The 23687-nt window shown below is 38.3% G+C and overlaps 1 protein-coding gene across 4 annotated transcripts in view; it reads left to right on the top strand.

Moving 5' to 3' along the window:
* fut8a (fucosyltransferase 8a (alpha (1,6) fucosyltransferase)) overlaps window positions 1-23445 on the top strand; it is a 66075-nt gene extending 42630 nt beyond the window's left edge. For all 4 annotated transcript variants that reach the window (XM_026926435.3, XM_026926433.3, XM_026926434.3 and 1 more), the window contains exons 7-11: window positions 487-724; window positions 9025-9271; window positions 21067-21243; window positions 22561-22711; window positions 22902-23445. In XM_026926435.3, the coding sequence (XP_026782236.1) occupies window positions 487-724; window positions 9025-9271; window positions 21067-21243; window positions 22561-22711; window positions 22902-23234 (1146 nt within the window). In that variant the 3' untranslated portion in view covers window positions 23235-23445. The remainder of the gene's footprint in view (window positions 1-486; window positions 725-9024; window positions 9272-21066; window positions 21244-22560; window positions 22712-22901) is intronic.
* The last annotated feature ends 242 nt before the right edge of the window (window positions 23446-23687 follow it).

Raw genomic sequence — 23687 nt, 5'->3', positions numbered from 1 at the left:
CAATAAGAATCCATTTGCATATGATTTATTTATACTGAAAAAAAATCATGCATTCTCTTTCCTTCGGCTTTATCCTAGTTTAATTCATAACTTGTTTACCCTGTATCAAAGTTTCAGCTATAGTTGCCTTCCTCATTATGACTCAGATGCACAATCTGTTTATTGCTTCACAGGTTGCATTTCCTTTTAATTTTACAGTGATGTATGTTTTTTTTTTTTTTTGCTCGAAGCACTGCAGTTGTTTAAAATACCTAGTATATCATATTTTCATCTTATCAGAATAAAAATACATATAACACATTATAGGGGCAACACTTTACCAATTTAAAATTAAATAAAACATTCCAAATCTGGAATTAAACATTTTGCTTTGAGGGAATTTTGCAGTCCAAATGGAATTCATTATGCAGTAACCAACAATAAGTTTCTGTTTTGGGAATGTATATGTACAAGTGTAAGTGTATGTTTGTGTGTATCCCTGTCCAGAACCCACCAGACTGTGGAAAGGCACGCAAGCTGGTGTGCAACATCAATAAGGGCTGTGGTTATGGCTGCCAGCTGCATCATGTGGTCTACTGCTTCATGATCGCCTATGGCACCCAACGGACACTCATCCTGGAGTCACAAAACTGGCGCTATGCCACTGGGGGCTGGGAAACTGTCTTTAAACCTGTCAGTGATACATGTACTGACCGCACTGGAGCCTCTACTGGACACTGGTCTGGTAAATACATATACACTAATCAGCAACTCTTGGGTTTCTCTTTAGATTTTAAAACATTAAAACTTTGAAAATAGCTTTACCCTGCATAAATAAAGTAATTACTTGTAGTTGATGATTATTATACTACTATGATAGTTATTATACCTGATTGCCTGTGTATTGTTAGTTGGAGATGGCACCAATCCAATACCCAGTACCAGTATCAGGCCAATACCAGCATATAGCGGTGGTTTGGATATTGGATCCTGTAACAAATGGCAAAGATTGGAATTGGTTTTGGAAATGGAATTTATTTTTTGAACTTTTTAAAGGTTTGTACAAAAGTCCTGAACCACAAGGTTAGATTTTTTTCCAACAGCTATGTCTTGACTTACTAAGTCGTTACATTGGCTTAGTATCTCATTGTATTGACTTACTGACTCATTATTTTGACTTACTACATCAGTATGAAATTTATTTTTTTTTGGTAAGTCAGTAAGCCAGACGTAACTTTAGTGCAATTCAGCTGATAAATATGTTTAATGATTTGTAATTAGTGCAATTGTACAATATTTATACAACAACAGAGTCTAAAAAAGCATCTCATTAGGCTAGATAATACAAATGTCAGCATGATGAATTCCAACATGTAAATTTTGATTATTTAGTTTAAAAATCTCAATTATAAATTTTGATTATTTAATTAATCCATGACCGTGCAGTTGTAGTTATTTTCTGCAAGAAACGATTGATTATGCATGAGGAAAATCTGACCTTTTGTACAAAAGCAGTTAACACGGTCAATATATGTCAGATTTGCTTACATTTAAATAGGGACCTACACTGAAAAAAAAGCTCATTGAATTTATTTAATTCAAATGCGTGCATCACTTCCATGTGATTGAATTGAGTTACATTAACACAATTTCTTTTCTTACAACAACAGGCATGTTACCACTGCGCTATTCTATTGCATGTTTTAATTGCATTCATTTCGTACTGCAGTTATTTATTCCCATCAGTCCTAACATCCTCCCATCGGTCCCAACATCCTTGTGAGATTTCATTGGTTTATGTTAATGTTACATGAATTGATCACACTCATTCTATATAATTCAATGTAGTAATTAGAAACTTGTTTAAATTAAGTTTAGTATAAGCAATGAGATTCAATTCAATTTTATTTGTATAGTGCTTTTACCAATAGACATCATCAGCACAAAGCCACTTTAGAGAAATATATAAATTCTGGATAGAAATTTTAAATACATAAATACATTTATACATTTATCCCTAATGAGCAAGCCAGAGGCGATGGTGGCAAGGAAAAACTCTGTGAGTCTACATGAGGAAGATACCTTGAGAGGAAGCCGAGTCAAAATGGAACCCATCCTCATCTGGATGACACCAGATAGCGCGATTGTAAATAATTTCCCTTCTTTAACTTTATATTATGTAATGGGTCCCTGGAGGACTAGTGGTTAGGCCACAACGTTCTCACTGCTGCGGCCGAGTTTGATTCTCCAGCCAAGGAATTGACCCCAGCCATTGGAGTTGCATGCAACAGTGCGCTCTCAGTGCCATTGCCAAGCCTGGATAAAATTAGGGAACGTCGTGTCAGGAAGGGCATCCAGTATAATAACTGTGCTAAAAATCAAACATGCAGACCAATGATCCACGGTGGCAACCCCTAATGGGAGCAGCCGAAAGAGGAACAGCAACTGTATACTATATAATCAAAAAGTGTAACCAGCATCTGAGTGCAACAGCATCCAACCATCCTAGTTCACCAAAATACTCTATGCTTGTGAGCCCTCCAGATCTACTCCTTTAATTCAGAAAAACTGTTAACAAAAGGCTTGACTAAACAAATATGTTTTCAGCCTAGACTTAAACACTGAGACTGTGTCTGAGTCCAGAAAACTAATTGTTAGACTGTTCCATAACTGTGGGGCTTTGTGAGAAGAAACGTCTGGTTTGTAATATTTTTTTAAATCCGACTGACCACATATTTCATTTTTTTGAGTGTATAAATAGTGCAAGATCTTGAATATTAAATATTCAAGATATTGAACATTTACTCTCTCTAATTTTAAATTAATTTTATTAATTTTAATTAATTAATTTTAAATATTTTAAAATTGTAAAACCTTCTGTTTATTTCCCATTTTAAATGAAAAAAAAAAATCCCAGATTTTTAATATAGTCTCAGATTTTTGGACCCCACTGTATGTAAAGATTAACATTCATTCATTGATCTTCAGCAAGTGCTTTATCCTGGTCAGGATTATGCTGGATCCAGAATCTTTTCTGATAAGCACTTGGAGGAATCCCACGCTGGCACAGGGAGAACACAAAACTGGAAAGCAAGGTCCATGAAGGCATAGTTTGCCAAGGTTGGAGTGGAAGAACTCAAGTGGCCTCTACAAAGCCTGATATCAACCCCACTGAACACTTTGGTGATGAATTGGAATGCCAACTGCATCCCATGCCTTAGTGTCTGACCTCACTAATGCTGTAGTGCCTGAATGGGCACAAATCCCCACAGCCACAAACCAAAATCTAGTGGAAAGCATTCTCAGAAGAGTGGAGGTTATGATAATAGCAACGGGAAGACTAAATCTGGAATGGGATGTACAAAAAGCATATATGAGCATGCTGGTCAGGTTCCACAAACCTTAATCAATAGCAAGCCTTTGTTAATAGATCTCTTGTTTAGTGCTGTTTGCCTACTTCACATGATGTTATCCAAATAGTTTGCACTTTGTGTGTGTCTGCCATTCAGCTTTATTCCTAGTTAACCAATTGTCTTATCTGTTATATTCATTGCATTTTATTTCTTTTCATTCTCATGTATTTTGTATTATTGAGTCTTCCCTTTCTTCTAATGATTCAGGGATGTGCATTTTACCTGTGTGTTCCTATTATCACAAATTTGCTCTACAAACTATCAAAGGATTCACTTAATTTGAGCAATCAAAATTTCTTTAGTGCTTTTAGCATAGACGGGGACTCGCAAATATGCAGCAGCCCTTGCAAAAAGCCTAGCAGTTTAGGCATTGGTCAGTGCACCAGTTCCAATCGATGGGGTGCACACCATTTTGGGAACAGTTCCCACATGAGAGTGCACAAGGCATGCTTACTAGGGGCTCTAGCATTTACAATTGGACTGGACTTTGTTGAAGGATGCATTTGAGAGGATATCCAGGTGTTAGACACTGCCCCTGGCATTTAAAAGGGGTGAAAGAGAACAGTATTTAAATGAGGGTTTTGTTTCTGCTATATGTTTCCTGTAGCTGTGGTGCCTTTGTCAGTGGATGTTCTTGGTGTCCACTTCTCGGTTGGTCCATGACGCTTCCATTCTTTTTGATTTTGTTAATAAGTTTGGCAACAGTGTCATGTGTGATATGCTTGCCATGTTTCCTGTTAAAGTCCATCACAACCTTGCGACAGCTTCCCGATCTAGCCATGAGAATGATTTCAATACATTTTTATTTTTCAGTATAGGTGCTTCACTGTAAATTTAACTAATCAGCTGCATAAAGTAGTCAGTCTCATTAAATCAGTCTCATTAAGTGATCACTCATAAAATATCACCTTTTTAGTTTGAATTTTAATTAGAAATTAAAATTACAAACTTAAAAAAAATTCTGATTTCTTAAAACCTCAATTTAAGCTGAGGGAAATAAAAATAAATTACTTTGTTTTTGAAGGCTTAATTCTGAATAGTTTGGCTTCATGAGATATCAAAGTAACTAAAACAAGACCAAAAAATTTTCAATAAAATGGAATTTATTGAAACAATGAAAAGAAGAAACACCAATCAAATATGATCCTAATTATAAATATGGACAGAAAAAGGGAAATGACGTGTGTGTGTGTGTGTACACGCACATGAGAGAAAGAGAGCATCTGTCTATGTGCATGTTCCTGCTGAGCTTATGAAAATTAATAACCGCACAAATTAATGTGGCCGCACCTCCTGGTGTGGAACAAGGGAACAATAGGGAGAAGAATATGGCAGATACTTGATATGATGTGGACGGCCAGTGATAGTGAAAATCTAAAAATATTTCTGACAAAATAAGTTTTGTCATCAGAAATATTTTGACTGAGTGAAGATGGCTTTGGTGGTTTTGCTGGTTTTGCCGTGATGGCTTAAGACTACAATTGCCATGATAGCTTTAGGGCTGCATTTGCCATGAATAGTTTTGCACTCAAGTCTCCATCAGTTAACAGTTGATAACTTCGGCAAAAAAGACTTCATATTAAAACTATAATGAATTTCCTGGTTACACAAATGCACTATTTGTCCATGTAGTACACAGTTATAGAAGGGAATTAGAAGGGAATTGCACTATCTGGTGTCACTCAGATGAGGATGGGTTCCCTTTTGAGTCTGGTTTCTCTCAAGGTTTCTTCATGTTTTTTCAGGGAGTTTTTCTTTGCCATTGTTGCCTCTGGCTCGCTCATTAGGGATAAATGTATAAATAAAATTTATATTTTTATTTTATATATATATATATATATATATATATATATATATATATATATATATATATATAAAATATAATATTTAAATAAAATTTATATCCTGAATTTATATATTTCAGTGTTGTGTGGAAATCCCTGTGTTTAAAAGCTGTTTTTAGCCAAATAATTTGCTTATATTACACAACAAAGCAAAATTTTGTTGAAGTAATAGTTAGCACTATCTTTTCCTGCCTAAATGTACAGTCTTACTTTGAGTAGCTCAGTTTGTAGTGGGCATGAGAGGAATGCGGATTGAGCCTTTGAAGCATGACTTTTTTTTTTTGCACTCTGAATGAACGCCCTTGCAGCCTTTAGAAGATTTGTCCTTGTGCATGTAGTTTGACTCCTCTGAATGAGTGGTGATGCAGTGCATTGAGTATATCTTGCATACATACAGGCCGATCAGTTCAAGGGTACACTCCCTGATGCAGTTCAGTCAGCTTTATAAGTCATGGAGGTCCAGCTGTTTTGCTTACCTTTAAAAGTGAAAGTAAACTTGCAGGAAAAAAAAAAAGACAAACACAGGCACAGTGCTGCTGGGTAGCACTTTTTGATGGTTCTCCAGCTGATATATATCAGGGTGTTCTTCCGTTTACTGTGAAAATAGTTTAATAAAAGGGTGCCCCTTATCTTTGGATGCATGGTACCCACAATCCTTTGTGGTCTGAGGGTGGAGCTGAGTGAAACCCTTAGAGCACCGATGTAAAATGCAATCACAAGGTTGCAAGGTTGTGGAGAAGTCCAAGGTAGGTGAAGTTTGTCCAGAGTTCATCACAAACCAGTGTCACTAATTAAATTCTTAGTAGATTGTCCTACTATTGGTAGGGAAGGAGATTTTAGGCATTCCTCAGCAGCAAAAAAGCTAAAATTTGGTTTGCTGCATCTATGTGCTAATGTGTAAGTGGATTTTTGATGATGATCTGATGGCCAGAAGGGGGTGCTAAGCATTTATTTGAACATTAAAACAATGTTTCTTGTAAAATAATATGTACAGTGAAACTTTTTTATTATCCTGATTCTTTGGCTGAAACCATGAAAAAAAATTTTTGGACCATTTAACCCTGCCCACACCAATTCACGATAATTTACAGTACTGCACCCTACTTTTTTTTTTAGTACAAACTTTGTTATAGATTTTTATTTTATGACTTCTACATTATTGATTCAGTACAAAAAATTTTAGAATTCCGAACATTAGTTTTCCAGCACAAAATTAAATGTTACAGAATGTTTATATGTCAGTAAAGAAAGCAGCATATTACATAAGAGACCACTTTTCAGACAGAAAAACATAATGAAGGCTGCTGGGTTTTGCTGCAAAAATAAGAAGCAAATTTGACAAAGTCTCCAGAAGAACTGTGACTGGTTCTGCAAGATGCTCAGTAAAACTTACCAGCTAATTTCCTTATAAAACTGCACAAATTGTACCTGAGACTACTATTTTTTTTTTCTAAAGCGAAGGATTGTCACACCAAATATTGTCTTTGTTTCATTTATTACTGTTTACTGCTCTTTTATAGTATTTTTTTTAATGTAGAAACATTTAGTCTCATTATTTTTGAAGGCATCTTTGCTCTTCAGCATTTCTTTGCATGTGCCTAAGACTTTTGCACAGTACTCTACATAATATGCAAAACATACTTTTGCAAACTGGTCTTAGAATTTTTTGTCCTATGTTCAGAAAAATATTTATCAGAGCCTAAACAGCAATTATGTGCCCCTAACCAACTTCTGTAAACAAACAAATAACCTCAGGTGACAAAAAAAAAAAAACAAAACACAACAAATTTCAATATGTAGTGATTTTTTCCAAAAAGTTATACAGCATTTAGAAATCAGGTGGGGAAAAACTAAGTACACCCTTCCTATTTCTGCAGTCGTTAAGAAAGTAATAAGCACCCAGGTATTACTAATGATATGCACAAGATTAGTTAATCATCAAGAAGTGAATACTTCTATAAAAGCAGACCTTTTGGAATTTTGGTGTTCTGGTGTTCAGTTTTGTGTCTACATCATGCCAAGAAGAAAGGACATAAAGCATAACCTTAGAGAAGCAGTTGCTGCTGCTCATGAATCTCCAAGCAATTTAAAATTCACTATTCTACAGTGAGAAGGATTGTTTACAAATGGAGAGCCTTCAATACAGTTGCCAGTCTTCCCAGGAGTGGGCGTTCCAGCAAATTCAATTCAAGATCAATGCTCAGAGATATAAAGAAAAACCCAAGTGCTACATCATGTGACCTACAGGCCTCTGTAAGCACATACAATATTTATGCTCATGACAGCATAATCCGAAAAAGACTTAACAATTATTGCTTTAATGGAATGGTGGCTAGGAAAAAGTCTCTTCTCTCCAAAAAGAATATGGCAAAACTGCATCTGAACAAACCACAAAAGTTCTGGAACAATATCCTTTGTACTGATGAGACCAAGGTGGAGGTGATTGGTCTTCATACACAGCACCATGTATGGTGCAAATCAAACACAGCACATCACCACAAACACCTCATACCAGCTGTCAGGCATGGTGGTGGAGGGGTGATGATTTGGGCTTGTTTTGCAGCCGCAGGACTTGGGGAAACTTGTAGTCATTGAGACAACGATGAACTCCACTTTATACCAGATAAATTCTTGAGACAAATGTGAGACCATTTGTCTAGCAGCTTAAAATGGGCCAAAATAGGGTGATGCAACAGGACAATGATCCCAAGCACACCACCAGATCGATATCTAAATTGCTAAAGAAAAAAAAAAAAAATCAAGGTGTTGGAATGGCTACTTCAAAGTCCAGACCTCAACCCTACTGAGATGCTGGGGCAGGCTCTTAAGAGAACTGTGTATAAATTAAACTAAAGCAGTGTTGTAAAGAAGAGTGGGCCAGAATTTCTCCAAAACAATGTGAGAGACTGATAAACTCCTACAGAAATTAGGGTGTACTTTTTTCCCACCAGGTTTATGAAAGTTGGTTTACTTTTTTGAAAAAAATTACTACACATTGAAATATGTTGTGTTTTTCTTTTGTTGTTGTCACCTGAGTTGTTGTTGTCACCTGTCAACAAACATTTGTTTGTTTTAGAAGTTGGTGAGGACCACACAATTGCTGTTTAGGTCCTGATAAATAAAAACATAGAATCAAAGGAGGGTGTACTTTCTTTTCTCCATGACTGTATCTTGTAAAATAAGGTGTACAATGAAACTTCTTTTTTCCATGCTTTGTTTCCTATGATAAAAATTTGGCCCATTTAGCTCTGCCCACTAAAATTTATGATAATTTGCTCAATATGCAAAACCTACTTTTGCAAACTTTTCCTAGGATTTTTGCAGTTTTACTCAGTGATGTCACATTACTCAGCCAAGTCTGACCTGACCTTCCATAATTATGAAAAACACGTTGAGATTTGTCAGAACTATCCTCTAGCCTGCTGCCCATTACAGGCCACAGTATATCTTTTTTGCACCTCATATATTGTAATATCCTTGCATGTCTGTCCTGTGAATAATATTGTACTGAAGGAAAGATCTTTTATCCTGCTACTTTCTACTGTTCTTTTGTTCTTTGGTTAGTATTTGTGGCTTACTTTTGTTAGCCCATATTGCCTGAATGCAGCCTTGAATTTCAGGATTGCCTGTATTTTCTGTAATTGCAATTTCTCTGCAAATCTAATAGTAATGGAAGCACTTTCGGTTCAGTTACAGAGCACACTCAGCAATCAACCAAACAGATATTTTAGGAAGGAGCAAATCTTTTAGATCGTTTAAGCTGTTACTTTTTGTGTATGTTTGTGTAGGTGAAAATAATGATCAGGCTGTGCAAGTGGTTGAGTTGCCTATTGTGGATAGCCTCCATCCACGTCCTCCTTACCTGCCGCTGGCTATCCCAGAGGATCTGGCTGAACGTTTGCAGCGGCTGCATGGAGACCCCTCTGTCTGGTGGGTTTCTCAGTTCGTCAAATATCTGATCCGACCTCAGGCTTGGCTTGAGAAAGAGATTCGTGAAGCGACCACCAAGCTGGGCTTCAAACACCCCATCATAGGGTAAGAATGAAAAAACATGCTGATCAGGCATTAGTTTTTGTTTTGATGGACCCTTATAATTGGAGCTGAGAATTCTGGAATTCAGTTGGAAACCTTTCCATTTACTTCATGTTTTTAAAATAAAATCTCATTTTATCAGTATGTGAATTCTAAAATTTTTTGATTTAGGGCAAGTTATCCCATTTCATATAGATAAAGCTCCCCATTTTTGTCATCATGGTACTTAAATAACATAGATATCATGGTATTGTATAATTTTTGCCATTTCGCATGACCAACAGTGTATGTGGTAATGTGGAGGAGAGAGCATAATTATAAATGGGATGGAGTTTCAATTCATATGTTGTGCTGTTAATCAGCTTTTCTCTTTCCCCATAAGAACTAATTGTGAGCTTGGCGACATTTTTAATTAGATTGGACTATTATATTTCATAGATTTCATAAAAGTTTTTGATTGTACATTTAGCCAGCTGACTAACAGAACTTACAGCAAAAGTATTGTCTCTGCAATTAGATTTTATGTCAGTATCGTAGTGGTATTGTCTAGGGAAGTGCCTTCTGACTAATTTTAAAATTCAAATATCCATAAATTTTAATAGATGGATATTTGATTAACCTCTAAGAGAGGAAAAAATGTGTCTGTATTATGGCATAATCAAATAATATATTTCCACTGCAGTCTTACTTTTCATCCTGTCAATGGCCCACATGTTTTTGTCTGACAGAAATAATATAGAGAAATACTGAACACAGATATTAAATGCTTCACAGAATGTCAGCTTTGCTGGATATCAGCTCAATAATCTACCCTGTATCTCTACGGTAGAGGTGTGCATTGGGACTGGGATCTCGTGGCACCAAACAAAAAAGTCACAGGAGTGGGCGGTCAGATATAAAGTACAGTATGTGGGGCAAGAATAGGTCATGGTTGCTAGTGTGTTAATATTTTGGGAAATATAAGCAACTAAGTTTATTTGAAAATACTACAGGTAGGTACAAATAAAGTACAGGAGTTAAAATAAACATTCCTGTGCACATCTGTATCCTGTAAAAATGCTCACTCTGACATCAGTTAGAATTCAAACATACTGAAAGTTCTACCACAGAATGTAGGAGTAAAAATCTGTTTAAAAGCACTAATAAATAGGTACATTGCACACACAAATTCATGTCCTTAATAGCTTATGACTATATAAATTGTTTAGTTGCATAATATGTATATTTTTAGGTCCTCAAGCTCGGTCAGATAGGGTGTTGACTGTTAATTGGCTAATTTGGTCTTGCCAATTCCCACCCACCACTCAGCACTCCACTCACAACAGCTACCTTCTGGGGAGGGTGAAGGATAATACCTGCTTCCTCTGAGAAAAGGTGGCTGGTGTCACTGTAAATTGACAAGGGAAAGAGAGTATTCAATTATACCAAAAGTGCAAGGCCAATTTTGCTCTCTTGGACCAGCCATGGATGGCTGTTGCATTAACCAGATTCAGACTTATGGTGTCTGGATGATAGGGCAAAAAAACTAGAGTTTGAAAAGTCTGTGGTAGACTCCTGTTTTTTCATCTTCGCCATGGTGAGTATGTCAAGATCGATTCTTCCAGATGGATGGTGAGCTGGCAGCTGAACTGCTGTACTCTGGAATAGCATTCACATAGTGTTCCAGATCAGCCTTTGACAGCTCACAGACACAGCTGGCAGGCTTCAAACCAACTGTGATAGTGACCCGAATTGGACTAAACACCGTGGCTCAACTTATAACACTAATTGGCACCAAAATGTATGTATTTCGATGCATAAAATTTTCGACGTATTTCCACCATTTCCACCATTGCTGTGTGGCAGGGTTTCAGCAGCCATTAGCTAAACACTAAAGCCTTGCGGTACGAGCCTTGACAGGATTAAAGTGAGCAGTTGAGTGTTAATGGGTCTGACCCCTTCTGCTCTCCAGACCTGCCTGATCCATCCTGATGCCCTACTTCTGGTTGGAGTTCTCCTCGGTTGGAGATTGCTCACTGCTGCTGGGGGTGGCCCCACATGGACGGCCTGAAGATTATTGGGATTGCTGGGGAAGGTGCCGCTTGGGGACTGTGGAGATGGCTTTGGACTGCGGTTCATATGGGCAGTTGTACTGTGATGGCTTGGGACTGTGATTGCTGTGGTGGCTTTGGGGCTGTGGTTGCCGTGAGCAGTTTTGCACTCAGGTCTCCATCAGTGGACAGTGGATAGGTTCAACAAAACAGACTTCATGTGAAAACTGTAATCAATTTCCTGGTTACACAAATGCACTATTTGTCCATGTAGTACACAGTTATAGAAGGGATTTATTTAGAATTGCACTATCCCTTGTCACCCACATGAGGATGGGTTCCGTTTTGAGTCTGGTTCCTCTCAAGGTTTCTTCCTCATACTGTCTCAGGGAGTTTTTCCTTGCCACCGTCGCCTCTGGCTTGCTCATTAGGGATAAATTCACACATTTACAATTTATATTTATTTCTGTAAAGCTGCTTTGTGACAATGTCCATCATTAAAAGCGCTATACAAATAAAATTGATTGAATTACTGAAGGAGTCAAGAGAGGCAGCTTGGTAGTGCTGGGATTTGAACTTGCGTCCTTTCAATCAGTAGCCCAATGCTTTAACCACTGAGCTATCATTGTTTTAGTATACCCTGCATGTTCCACATTGCAGGTAGTTTCACCAGATGAACCATTACACTCAAAGGTGCACTGCCCTAGTCTGCAAGTTCATGTGTGCTTACCTATGTTTGAACCTTTTAACTCAAACACAAAAGAACAAATAAAACCAAACTCTACGTCTGCGCACTTAACTGTTCAGCACCATCAGCACACACAGGCAGACTTACAGAATCACATGTGCTTAGGCTCACTGCTCTCAGTAGGATGGAAAAAAGGAACACATACAGTGATCCAGATCCATATTTGTACATTGAGCAAGTTATTGTTATTTTAGTTGTCTAGCACAGTATATTGGAGTTGAAATTAAATAATGAACTTTAGCTCAGAGTGCAGACTTTCACTTTTATTTGAGACCAGTGGACACAGCACTTTTTACACACACACACACACACACACACATTTTTAAGGGATTGAAAGTAATTGGACAATTGGCTGCTCATCTGTTGTTTGGAATCTGTTCCTGTTAACAATATGAAGTCGAAAGAGCTGTGACTACCAGTGACGCAAGCCATCATTAGGCTGAAAAATCAAAACCCGTTAGAGAGATAGCAAAAACATTAAGTGTGGCAAAATCAACTGTTTAATATATTCTTAAAAAGAAAGAATGCACTGGTGAGCTCCAGAACACTAAATGGCCCAGAAGTCCATGGAAAACGACTGTTGTGGATAACAGAAGAATTCTTTCCCTGGTAAAGAACAGTTTTCACAACGGTTGGACAGATCAAGAACACCCTCCAGGAGGTAAGTGTATCTGTGTCAAAGTCAACAATCAAGATCATACTTCAGCAGAGTAAGAAGTATGTTTTACCACAAAATGTAAACCACTGGTAAGCCTCAAAAACAGGAAGCCCAGATTAGAGTTTGCCAAATAACATGTACAGTTCTGGAACAACATCATGTGGACAGATTAAATAAAGATCAAATAGTACCAGAATGATGAGAAGAGAAGAGTATGGAGAAGGGAAGGAACTACATACTGTCTCATCTTATCATGTGGGCATGTATTGCAGCCAATGGAACTGGATCCCTTGTATTTATTGATGATTTGACTGCTGACAAAAGCAGTAGGATGAATTTTGAAGTTTGTATGGCTGTATTATGTCAGATTCAGCCAAATACTTCAAAACTCACTGGACGGTGATTTACAGTGAAGATGGTTGAAGACCTGAAGCTTCAAATGCAACCCAAGACTTTTTAAGGCAAAGAAATTGTATGTTCTGTAATGATCAAGTCAATCAACTGACCTGAATCCAATTTAGCATGTATTTCACTTGCTGAAGATTAAACTGAAGGTGAGAACACCCCAAGAACAAGCAGGAACTGAAGACAGCTGCAGTAAAAGTCTGGCAAAGCACCACCAGGGAAGAAACCCAGTGTCTGGTGATATCTATGGGTATTCGCATCAAGATGTGTTAAACAAATTAGAACATGGCAATCGGTTTTGCCATGACTGCGTATGTTGTTAAAAACAACCAGCATGAAGACAAGTGATCTGTCTATGGAACAAAAGCAAGCCATTTGAAGCTGAGAAAAGAGGGTAAATCAATCAGATCCACTGCACAAGCATTGAGCATAGCCAGTACAACAATTTGGAATGTCCTGAAAAACAAAGAAACCACTGGGGTACCAGACACTGAACAGGTCAGCCAAGTAAAACAACAGCAGTTGATGACAGAAATATTGTGAGAACATTAAGACAGCTGAAAAAAAAAGAAAACATTCAGTGACATTGCCAGCAACCTCCACAGGGCAGGAATGAAGGTATCACAATCCACTGTTCGGAGAAGACTTTAAGAGCAGAAATATAGAGGCCATTACCACAACATGTAAACCACTCGAATGTTCTGGAACCAAAATTAACCTCTATCAATGTTATGGAAGGGAGAAACCCCGAAAACAAACACCAACTGAAAGAAGCTGCAGTACAAGCCTCGAAAGGAAGAATGCAACAGTTTGATGATGTCGGTGGGTCGCCAGCTTGATGCAGTTATTGCAAGCAAGGGAACTGTTCTTGGCTGCTTATCAAAAAGAACAAATAAAAACATCTTTGAGTCTCTTAAAAGTGGATGAACTCAACCAATTTGTGGACTGTTACTTTGCGGAATATATAATGTGGGACACTTCCAAACCTGAAGATTCAGGTAGCCCCAGGAAAGAAAAGAGAGACTCTTCTATAGACAGAGATGAGTTTGATACAATCCATCAACAGAAAACTAAACTTATTGAAACAATTCTCAAATAGTGTCAATAATTGCAAAAAGTCCTTGAACATGTAGGGAAAATTTAGCTCAATTAGATTAAGCTGATGTATTCTCCACCAAAATATGTAGGACATTAGCAGATCAGCTCAAAAGGGGAAATTTGTAAACTTAATATTTTAATAGCTGATCAACTATTCGTCCAGCGATAAGTTGAAACGAGTGTGTTTATTAATTGTGCATGGGATATTACCTCCGCGGCCACCGGCAATAATATCTTAAATATAGTGAAACACTATATTGAGAGCACGGTAACAAGATCGGCAGTTTAAGGCAATAAATTTGAAGCACAGAGACACAAGACACTGGCCTTTAAACATCAGATGAGACTTTATTATACTAAGCTACTATTCTAAAACACAGAAACTAATCTAACACAAACACACACACAAATAGGGGTGAAAATGGCTTTGAAAAGAGAGTGAATGAAATTCCAAGTTACTAGTAGTTTCTCAGACCATGACCTGAATGAACCATCAACTTATGAGTTTGATTTAACATTCGCTTCGTTTAGAAGGGCTTTAAACTTGTATTAAATGCACCAGTTCAGCGAGAATCTGGAGGTACTATACTTGCATTTGTGTTGCCAGGGATTCCCTCGTTGCGTTGTTGTTTGGAAGGAGTTTCCGGCGATGTCGATTGGTCGGCGGTCTGGTTGGCCTTATGTAGCGTCTCGAAAGACCAATGAGGAAGATAAACAGAGCGAGGTGCGAATCCGGCGGAGTCTCATAGGCGGGTTGCAAAACTTTGAAGAATGGTTCACAGCGGTGCGAAGGCGAGAGTTGGAGGCTTTGCAGGAACCAGTCTGGATGCAGAGTCTCGGAGCAAGCGTGATCTCCTCGGGATGAACTTCTAAAGCTCTTGGTTGATGAGACTTCCTTCAGATGTGGATGGAGACTCTTGCAGAGATGTAGTGGATGAGACTCTTGGAAGATGGATTGGATGAGACTCAGAGTTTCCTTTGTGTCAGGGGGTTTTAACCCTTTCCAGTTGGGCTGACCCCAAAGTGTTTGCTCCAATCAGCAGGATTTTGGGGCAGGGTGTAAACGGTATTCTCCTCCTCTGACACTAATTAACATTCTGGTCTCTGAGTTATGTGCTTTGCAAACTTTGCATAAGGTTAAGTTAGAACTTTGTTAAGGAATTTGGTTTACATTATACCAACCCTTAGGAAATTCAATAGTGATCACACACATACCAAACATGACATACCTGCTGTTGTTGATACACACACGAACACTATGGTCCCTGTTAAACGATCAAAAAGCATTATAATGACCTGGTGGCTATAAGCATGACACACATACGGAATGACATTAAAAGAGGCAACAAGTTTCCAAACTATGGTGCATCATCTTAAAAGTCATTGTCCTTATAGGAGATGTAAAGTAGCCTTATGCAGTCTGTTAAAGCTGGGTTCTGTGGAATGTGTGAAGGGTGGTAAACTTTGTGTTCCTGGGGAGAACAAAGGTCTCATTCCATGAGGGTCCTTGGGTGAGTTCCCCCCCCCCTTTTCTGTAGTTATCAGTTTCAGCATCGTGTTGGGTGAGCCATCTGGTCTTGGCCAGCGATCTAGATCAACAAGTTTGACAGAGGTGCCTCTTGGCTAAGAGGGTTCGTCCTCTGGTCAGGGATGTCCTATCAGTTGCTGATTGTTCACAGGGCAGTTGAAATCCAGCAATCAGTAAACAAGTGGTAATTAACTTGGGTCTGCAAAGTCTGGGAGCAGGATTCCTAGCTTTTTGGCTTCTTTGCTTTCCTTGCCTGTTCACTTCAGATCCTACAAACACAACCAAGTCAAAATTGGTGCTCTAAGGAATGAAAATCCAATACACTCCAATGCTACTTTTTATGCATACTCTAAGCAGAAATACACACACACACACACACACACACACACACATACATATATATATATATATATATATATATATATACACACACACACAGTGAGGTCAATAAGTATTTGATCACCCTGTGATTTTGCAAGTTCTCTTACTTAGAAATCATGGAGGGGTCTACAATTTTCAGCATAGGTGCATTTCCACTGTGAGAGACAGAATCTAAAAATAAAAATCCGGTAATCACATTGTATGATTTTTTTAACAATTTATTTGTGAATTACTGTGTCAAATAAGTATTTGATCACTTGCTTATCAGCCAGATTTCTGACCCTCAAAGACCTGTTATTTTGCTTTTAAATAGTCCAGCTACACTATGCTCATGATTCTAAATTAGTAGCACCTGTTTGAGGTCGTTAGCTGTCATAAAGACACCTGTGCACCCCACAATCAGCCAAAGTCTAAGTAGCAACATGGGCAAAACCAAAGAGCTGTCAAAAGACACAAGAGACAAAAATGTAGACCTTCACAAAGCTGGAAAGGGCTACGGGGCAATTGCCAAGCAGCTTGGTGAAAAAAGAACAATTGTTGGAGCAATTGTCAGAAAATGCTTCCATTGATGACTGTCAATGTCCCTCGGACTGGGGCCCCACGGAAGATCTCTCCTCGTGGGGTATCAATGATGCTAAGAATGGTGAAGAATCAGCCCAGAACTACACGGGAGGAGCTGGTCAATGCCGTGAAGAGAGCTGGGACCATCGTTTCCAAGGCTACTATCAGTAATACACTAAGACGTCATAGTTTAAAGTCAGCCCATGTCCAGGCCCGTCTGAAGTTTGCCAGGGACCATCTGGATGATCCAGAGGAGTCATGGGAGAAAGTCCTGTGGTCAGATGAGACCAAAGTAGAACTTGTTGGTCTTAACTCCATTCGCCGTGTTTGGAGGAAGAAGAATGATGAGTATCATCCCAATAATACCATACCTACAGTGAAGCATGGGGCTGAAAGCATCATGCTCTGGGGGTGTTTTTCTGCACAGGGGATAGGACGACTGCACTGTATTAAGGAGAGGATGAACAGGGCCATGTATTGTGACATATTTAGCAAAAACCTCCTTCCCTCAGTCAGAGCATTAAAGATGGGTCGTGGCTGGGTCTTCCAACATGACAATGACCCAAAGCACACAGCCAGGAAAACCAAGGAGTGGCTCCGTAAGAAGCATATCAAGGTTCTGGAGTGGCCTAGTCAGTCTCCAGACCTAAATCCAAAAGAAAATCTTTGGAGGGAGCTGAAACTCTGTGTTGCTCAGCGACAGCCCCGAAACCTGACAGATCTAGAGAAGATCTGTATGGAGGAGTGGGCCAAAATCCCTCCTGCAGTGTGTGCAAACCTGGTGAAGAACTACAGGAACCGTTTGACCTCTGTAATTGTTAACAAAGGCTTCTGTACCTAATATTAAAATTTTTTGACTCAAGTGATCAAATACTTATTTGACACAGTAATTCACAAATAAATTGTTTAAAAAAAATCATACAATGTGATTCCCGGATTTTTATTTTTAGATTCTGTCTCTCACAGTGGAAATGCACCTATGCTGAAAATTCTAGACCCCTCCATGATTTCTAAGTAGGAGAACTTGCAAAATCAAATACTTATTGACCTCACTGTGTGTGTGTGTGTGTGTGTATATATATATATATATATATATATATATGTGTGTGTGTGTGTATATATAGGGATTTTGAGTTAATCATTGAATCACACTAAAGGCCAACAGGCCAATCTGATGTGTTTCTGAATAATTTTTAGATGTGGGTCTGATATAGATGTTGATTTTAACCAGAATTTTAGCACTTTGAGATGCAAGCCCATGCATGCTGAACAGTGGTGCCTGTGGAACACTATAATATCGGTCTGATGTAAATTCTAGACAGTGTGTAAATGAGTAGTTGAATAGAAAGCACTGCAGGCCATTTCAGCATTACTTTTTGCAAGTTCATGCAGGTCATATCAAAAATGAGGCAGTGGGCGGTATTTGACCTGGCTTGAGTTTGGCAAATGCCCTGGACCACAGACCCAACTTAAGAAACATAGACCAGTTTCTGAAAAACATGAACCTTCCAATGTTGACCAGGTAAAGACACTGGATAACCAATTCACAGAAACTAAATATTATAATGCCTTTAAAAACATGTAGAAAAAAAGAGTTCAAATAACATGCATAGATTATTCAATTTAATAAATATTTATAGTCAAAACATACAAATGACTATAATTGCATTATTAGATGCAGAAAATGCATTTGACAAAGGAAACTGGAATTTTCTTATTTGCAACCGTTCAAATGAGTATAAAGTTATTCTAATAACTAGTCAAAATCTATAATCTTACCATTTACCACAGGGTATCTCTATTATTAACAATTCCTATTTTCAATGGCAATATTAAGTATATTAACATTTACCCAAAGCATTTTAATTTCACAATCCTGTTACCAACAGTTGAAAATTATCAGCAGCAATGGATGAAATTATCATTATCTTTTTGGCAGTGTAGCACCAATTAAAATGTCAATTTTATTCCAAATTAATCATCTCTTTACAGTGATAAGAACTCAAGCCTCCACCAACTGGTTTAATTCACGAAATTCAATCATAGATGTATTTTACTGGAAAAACAGGAAGCGAAGAATTAAACTAGCCACTTAAAAGCAAAGGAAAAAGTAACAGATATGCAGAATCTGGCTCCCAGTGCTACTCTTGCCAGTGACTGGAACACCCTGGCAACTCCCTCCTGGGGAAAATTATTGTCGGAGATGAATGGAGAGCTGTAACACCAAATGGGTTTATTGGGTGATATTGGGTGATAGATTACATTATCATGTGTTAACATAATAATGCCCCATGTCTTATCCTTACATGGTCTTGTTCCTGCCTTACCTAACATACTCTTCATCATCTTAGTCTTTCTCACTGCATTCCATAATAGTTGTTTTCCTTACAGAATGTCAACTTCACCTTGTTGCATTCTTCCTTCTTTTCTAGTGCACCCTTCTTTTCTTGACCCCACCCATACCCTTGGAAACAGGAACTACTCTACAAATCTACATGCACATACAGCAGATAGTAAAAGAACATCATGTACTACAATAAATCTTTAGCTTTCTAGAGTGAACAGCATGTTCATCTGTTTTATTTTTACCACAGTGTCCTCAGTATAAAAAAAAAAAACTATCCTGGTTAACTAACAAGTATTCACCCCCTCAGTGTGAATTGTCCTTTTGTAGCAATTACAAATTTGTCTCATCCAAGTTGTCTCAGACGTGTAGCTTTGCATGTTATGATTTTGCTATTTTCTTCCATTTGGCGTTTTCTTCCAATGCAAATTTTCTCCAACTCTGACAAATTAGATGGAGAATGTTGGTAGACAGAAATCTTTAGGCTGTGCCACAGATTTTCAGCTGGTTTTATGACTGGCCTTTGACTCAGCCATTCCAAAACACAAGCCTTCTGTTTTGTCAAGCTGTATTTGAAAAAAGAATATTGTGCCATATTTGGTTTGTGCCCAGTAACAAGGCAGAAGTAATGTTCATAAGCAAGGCCCTTGTGTTAGGGGACACCAGGTGCTTCAGAATGTTTGAGGGGCACCAAAACTGTGACAGCAGGGTCAGTGGCCATCCATCAAGCTTTTGACATGGCCATCCCTGTCCCATGACCTAAGCCCCATTGAAAACCTGTGAATAGGAGAGTCCATAACAAAGGACCTAGTAAATAATAACATTGTTATAACACACTCAGTGAGGGCTCCAACTGCAAATATAGTTAACAACTTATCGATCTTTCAGGTAAGTCAACACCCTCAAAACAACTGATCCATTTGGCATCCCTGGCAGGGTCTTTTGAGGATGCACAGATCAGTTTGCCAGTGTGTTCCCAGACATTTTCAATGTCCTGGTAACATGTTTTAATGACTGGAGACTTGTAGCACTCACCTATTTTCAGCATGTGTTTTGAAGGCCGTGAAAAAAGAGCTGATATGCATCATGCTTCCTATCACCTTAGGTCTAATTTGCTTACCATCAGAACAGGTCTAGGGATGAAAATCGCTACTGCACTACATATAGCCGTCTCTCGCCTGGTTGAGAATTCTGTTTATACATTTCAGATCACTGGTAAACACCATATAGTGCACTTTAGGCTGGGAACTAAGCTCTGGGGCTTGGACCTAAACCTCCCTCCCTGTGTAGCTGGAAATTTGACTTCCTGACAGGCTGACGTAAGGTCGTGAGGATGGGTTCCTATAGCTGCTTATCTTTAAACCTTAATACAGGTGTAACCCAAGGATACTTGCTAAGCCCTCTCCTTTACTCACTATATGTTTATGACTGTAATGACAGCATTATTGTCAAATTTTATGATGATGCAGTACTCATAGGTCTGCTATACTGACCGTCTGCTCTGTTCAGTGCATACCAGAGCTGTCATAAGGATGCTACAACAAACAAGTTTAAGACACCTTAGGACAGACTCCTCAGGTCACTGTATAACTGCACCATTGAGAGCATCCTAATACATTCCATTACATGCTTATTTAGTAAAACTGCCCTGCTCTCACATTTACAGAGATCCCAGCCACAAATCACACCCTTTTCACACTATTGCCTTTTGGTAGTCAATACTGGGAGACACACAATTAGACTCCTACACTAAAATCAGAAAACTAGTCACATATTTCTAAGCAAGCAATCAGTATGCTGTTGGATTGTATTGGATTATCTGTTTATTTAGATTTTGTTACTTGATCATTTGATTGTGGATCTTTGATTTAATACTTTTGGCATGGAACTAACTGCCTACACTTTTAATTTTCAAAATAAAAATCTTCAATGTAAATTTTTTTGAGTTATAACTTACATTCTTAAATTGTGTTCATTTGTACACTCGTTATGCTTCCTACTAGGACTCTCACCATATGGCTAAGTCAAGTGTTTATCTTTTGCAGAGTGCATGTGCGCAGGACAGATAAGGTGGGCACAGAAGCTGCATTCCACCCCATAGAGGAGTACATGCTGCATGTAGAGGACCAGTTCCAGAGCCTGGCACGTCGCATGCACATTGAAAAGAAACGTGTTTACCTGGCCACCGATGACCCTTCACTACTGCAGGAGGCTAAGTCTAAGTAAGTGTGTGAATATGAAGATATCAGTATGTTATGCAGAGTCACAAAATTTTTAGGGATAGGTGTTCTCTCTTCAGTCTTCTCTTCAGGAGGTGAAATGCCAAATGAGTTAAGGTCTGGTGATTGACTTGACCAGGCTAAAACATTCCACTTTTTTTCCCCAACAAAGTCCTTTGTGGTGTTGGCAGTGTGATTTGAGTCATTGTCTTGCTGCATGATGAAGTTCCTCCCAATTATATTGGATTCATTTCTCTGTAAATTGCCAGGCAGAATGTTTCTGTAGACTTCTGAATTCATTCTGCTGCCACTATCAGGAGTGGCATCATCGATAAAGATTAATGAGATTGTACCACAAACAGCCATGCAAGCCCAAGCCATGATGCTACCTCTACCATGTTTGACTGATGAGCTCATAGGTTTTGGATCATGAGCAGAGCTCCACACTTTGGCATCACTTTGGTAGAGGTTAATCTTGGTTCCAGAACCTTTGTGGCCTCTCTGTTTCTTTTTGCGAATTTCAAGGCCTTCCAATTCTTACTGCTGATGAGTGGTTTGCATTTGTATGGCGTCTATATTCCGTATGTATGGCCTCTGTATGGTATGGCCTCTATATTTCTGCTCTCAAAGTCTTCAAACAATGGATTGTGATTGTGCGCTTCACCTGTGCCCTGTAGAGGTTGTTGATGTCACTGACTGTTGTTTTTGGGTTTTCTTCACAGCTCTCACAATGTTTGTCATCAACTGCTGTTGTTTTCCTTGGCCAACCTGTTCCATGTTTGGTCTGTAAAATAGTGGTTTCTTGTTTTTTTCAGGTCATTTGTTTTATTGGGTATGCCCAATGCTTGTGCATTGGCTCTGATTGTTTTTCCCTGTTTTCTCAGCTTCAAAATGGCTTGCTTTTCTCCCATAGACAGCTCTCTGGTCTTCATCTTGGTTTATCCTTTTTAACAACAAATTCAGTCTTCACAGGTGAATCATAGGGCTCAAACCAAGAGTAGACATTCAGAGCTATAAACAATCTTAACAGAGCACACCTGCACAACAAGAAACATTTGTCAGTCACATGTTCCGATATTTTTATATTCACTTGAAAAATTGGTGGGTTCAATAAAAGGTCCCATGTTCTAAGTTGTTTAACATATCTAGATGTACATATCAGAAAATGAAAGCTGAATTTCTGCCCTTTATAGTATTTTTTATGTAGGAAAGGTTTAATTTTATTATTTTGCAAGGCATCTCAGCTTTACAGCTTTTCTTTGCATATGCCTAAAATTTTTTATATTTATATATACTGAATATCACTATATTGTGCATCAGGTACCCAGATTATGAGTTCATCAGTGATAATTCCATCTCCTGGTCAGCTGGCCTGCATAACCGCTACACTGAGAACTCATTAAGAGGAGTCATTCTTGACATCCACTTCCTGTCCCAGACCAACTTCTTGGTCTGCACCTTCTCCTCCCAGGTACTTTTTTTTGTTAGATTTTTTTTCAATTCTGACACATAGGAATGAAGTATAGTTCCTGACAGCATTTCCCCAAAGTCTAACTTATAATTTTGCATCACGTGCAGAAAAACAGTTAACTGTATCTGTAACTTTTAACTGTAGTGCATTGTGTGTGAGGTAATTTTAACAACTTCTCTCACATGAATAGGTGTGTCGTGTGGCCTACGAGATCATGCAGACGCTGCACCCAGATGCCTCATCCTACTTCTACTCACTGGATGATATCTACTACTTTGGGGGGCAGAATGCACACAATCAAGTGGCTATTTATGCACATGAGCCCCACAGCCAAGGAGAAATTGTGTTGGAGCCCGGAGATGTGATTGGAGTGGCTGGCAACCACTGGGATGGCTACTCCAAGGGCATCAACCGCAAGAGTGGTCGCACTGGCCTCTACCCCTCTTACAAAGTGAAGGAGAAAATTGAGACAGTGAAGTATCCCACTTACCACGAAGCTGACAAGCTGCTTAAGAAACAGTAGAGGGGATCAAGGGATGCTGGGAAATATATTTCATACTTTATAGTATATTGAAGAAAGCCTGGACCTCCTGGATGGGGATGCACTTTGTGTGTGTGTGTGTGTGTGTGTGTGTAAGTGAATGAATGAATGAATGAATGAGTGAGTGAAACAGTGAGTGCATGTGTGTCTGACCTTGGACCTGAAGGGGGCCATAAGAATTGTAAAAAAAAAAAAAAAATATATATATATATATATATATATATATATATATATATATATATATATATATATATATATATATATATATATATATATATATATATATATATATTATACACACACACACACACACACACACATACATATGTATATGTATAATATATATATATATATATATATATATATATATATATATATATATATATATATATGTGTGTGTATGTGTGTGTATGTGTGTGTATATGTGTGTGTGTG

This window comes from Pangasianodon hypophthalmus, chromosome 10 (genome assembly GCF_027358585.1).
Source record: "Pangasianodon hypophthalmus isolate fPanHyp1 chromosome 10, fPanHyp1.pri, whole genome shotgun sequence".
Classification (NCBI taxonomy): Eukaryota; Metazoa; Chordata; class Actinopteri; order Siluriformes; family Pangasiidae; genus Pangasianodon; species Pangasianodon hypophthalmus.
The sequence above is the reverse complement of the archived record's forward strand: the minus strand, read 5'-3'. Positions and strand labels throughout refer to the sequence as shown.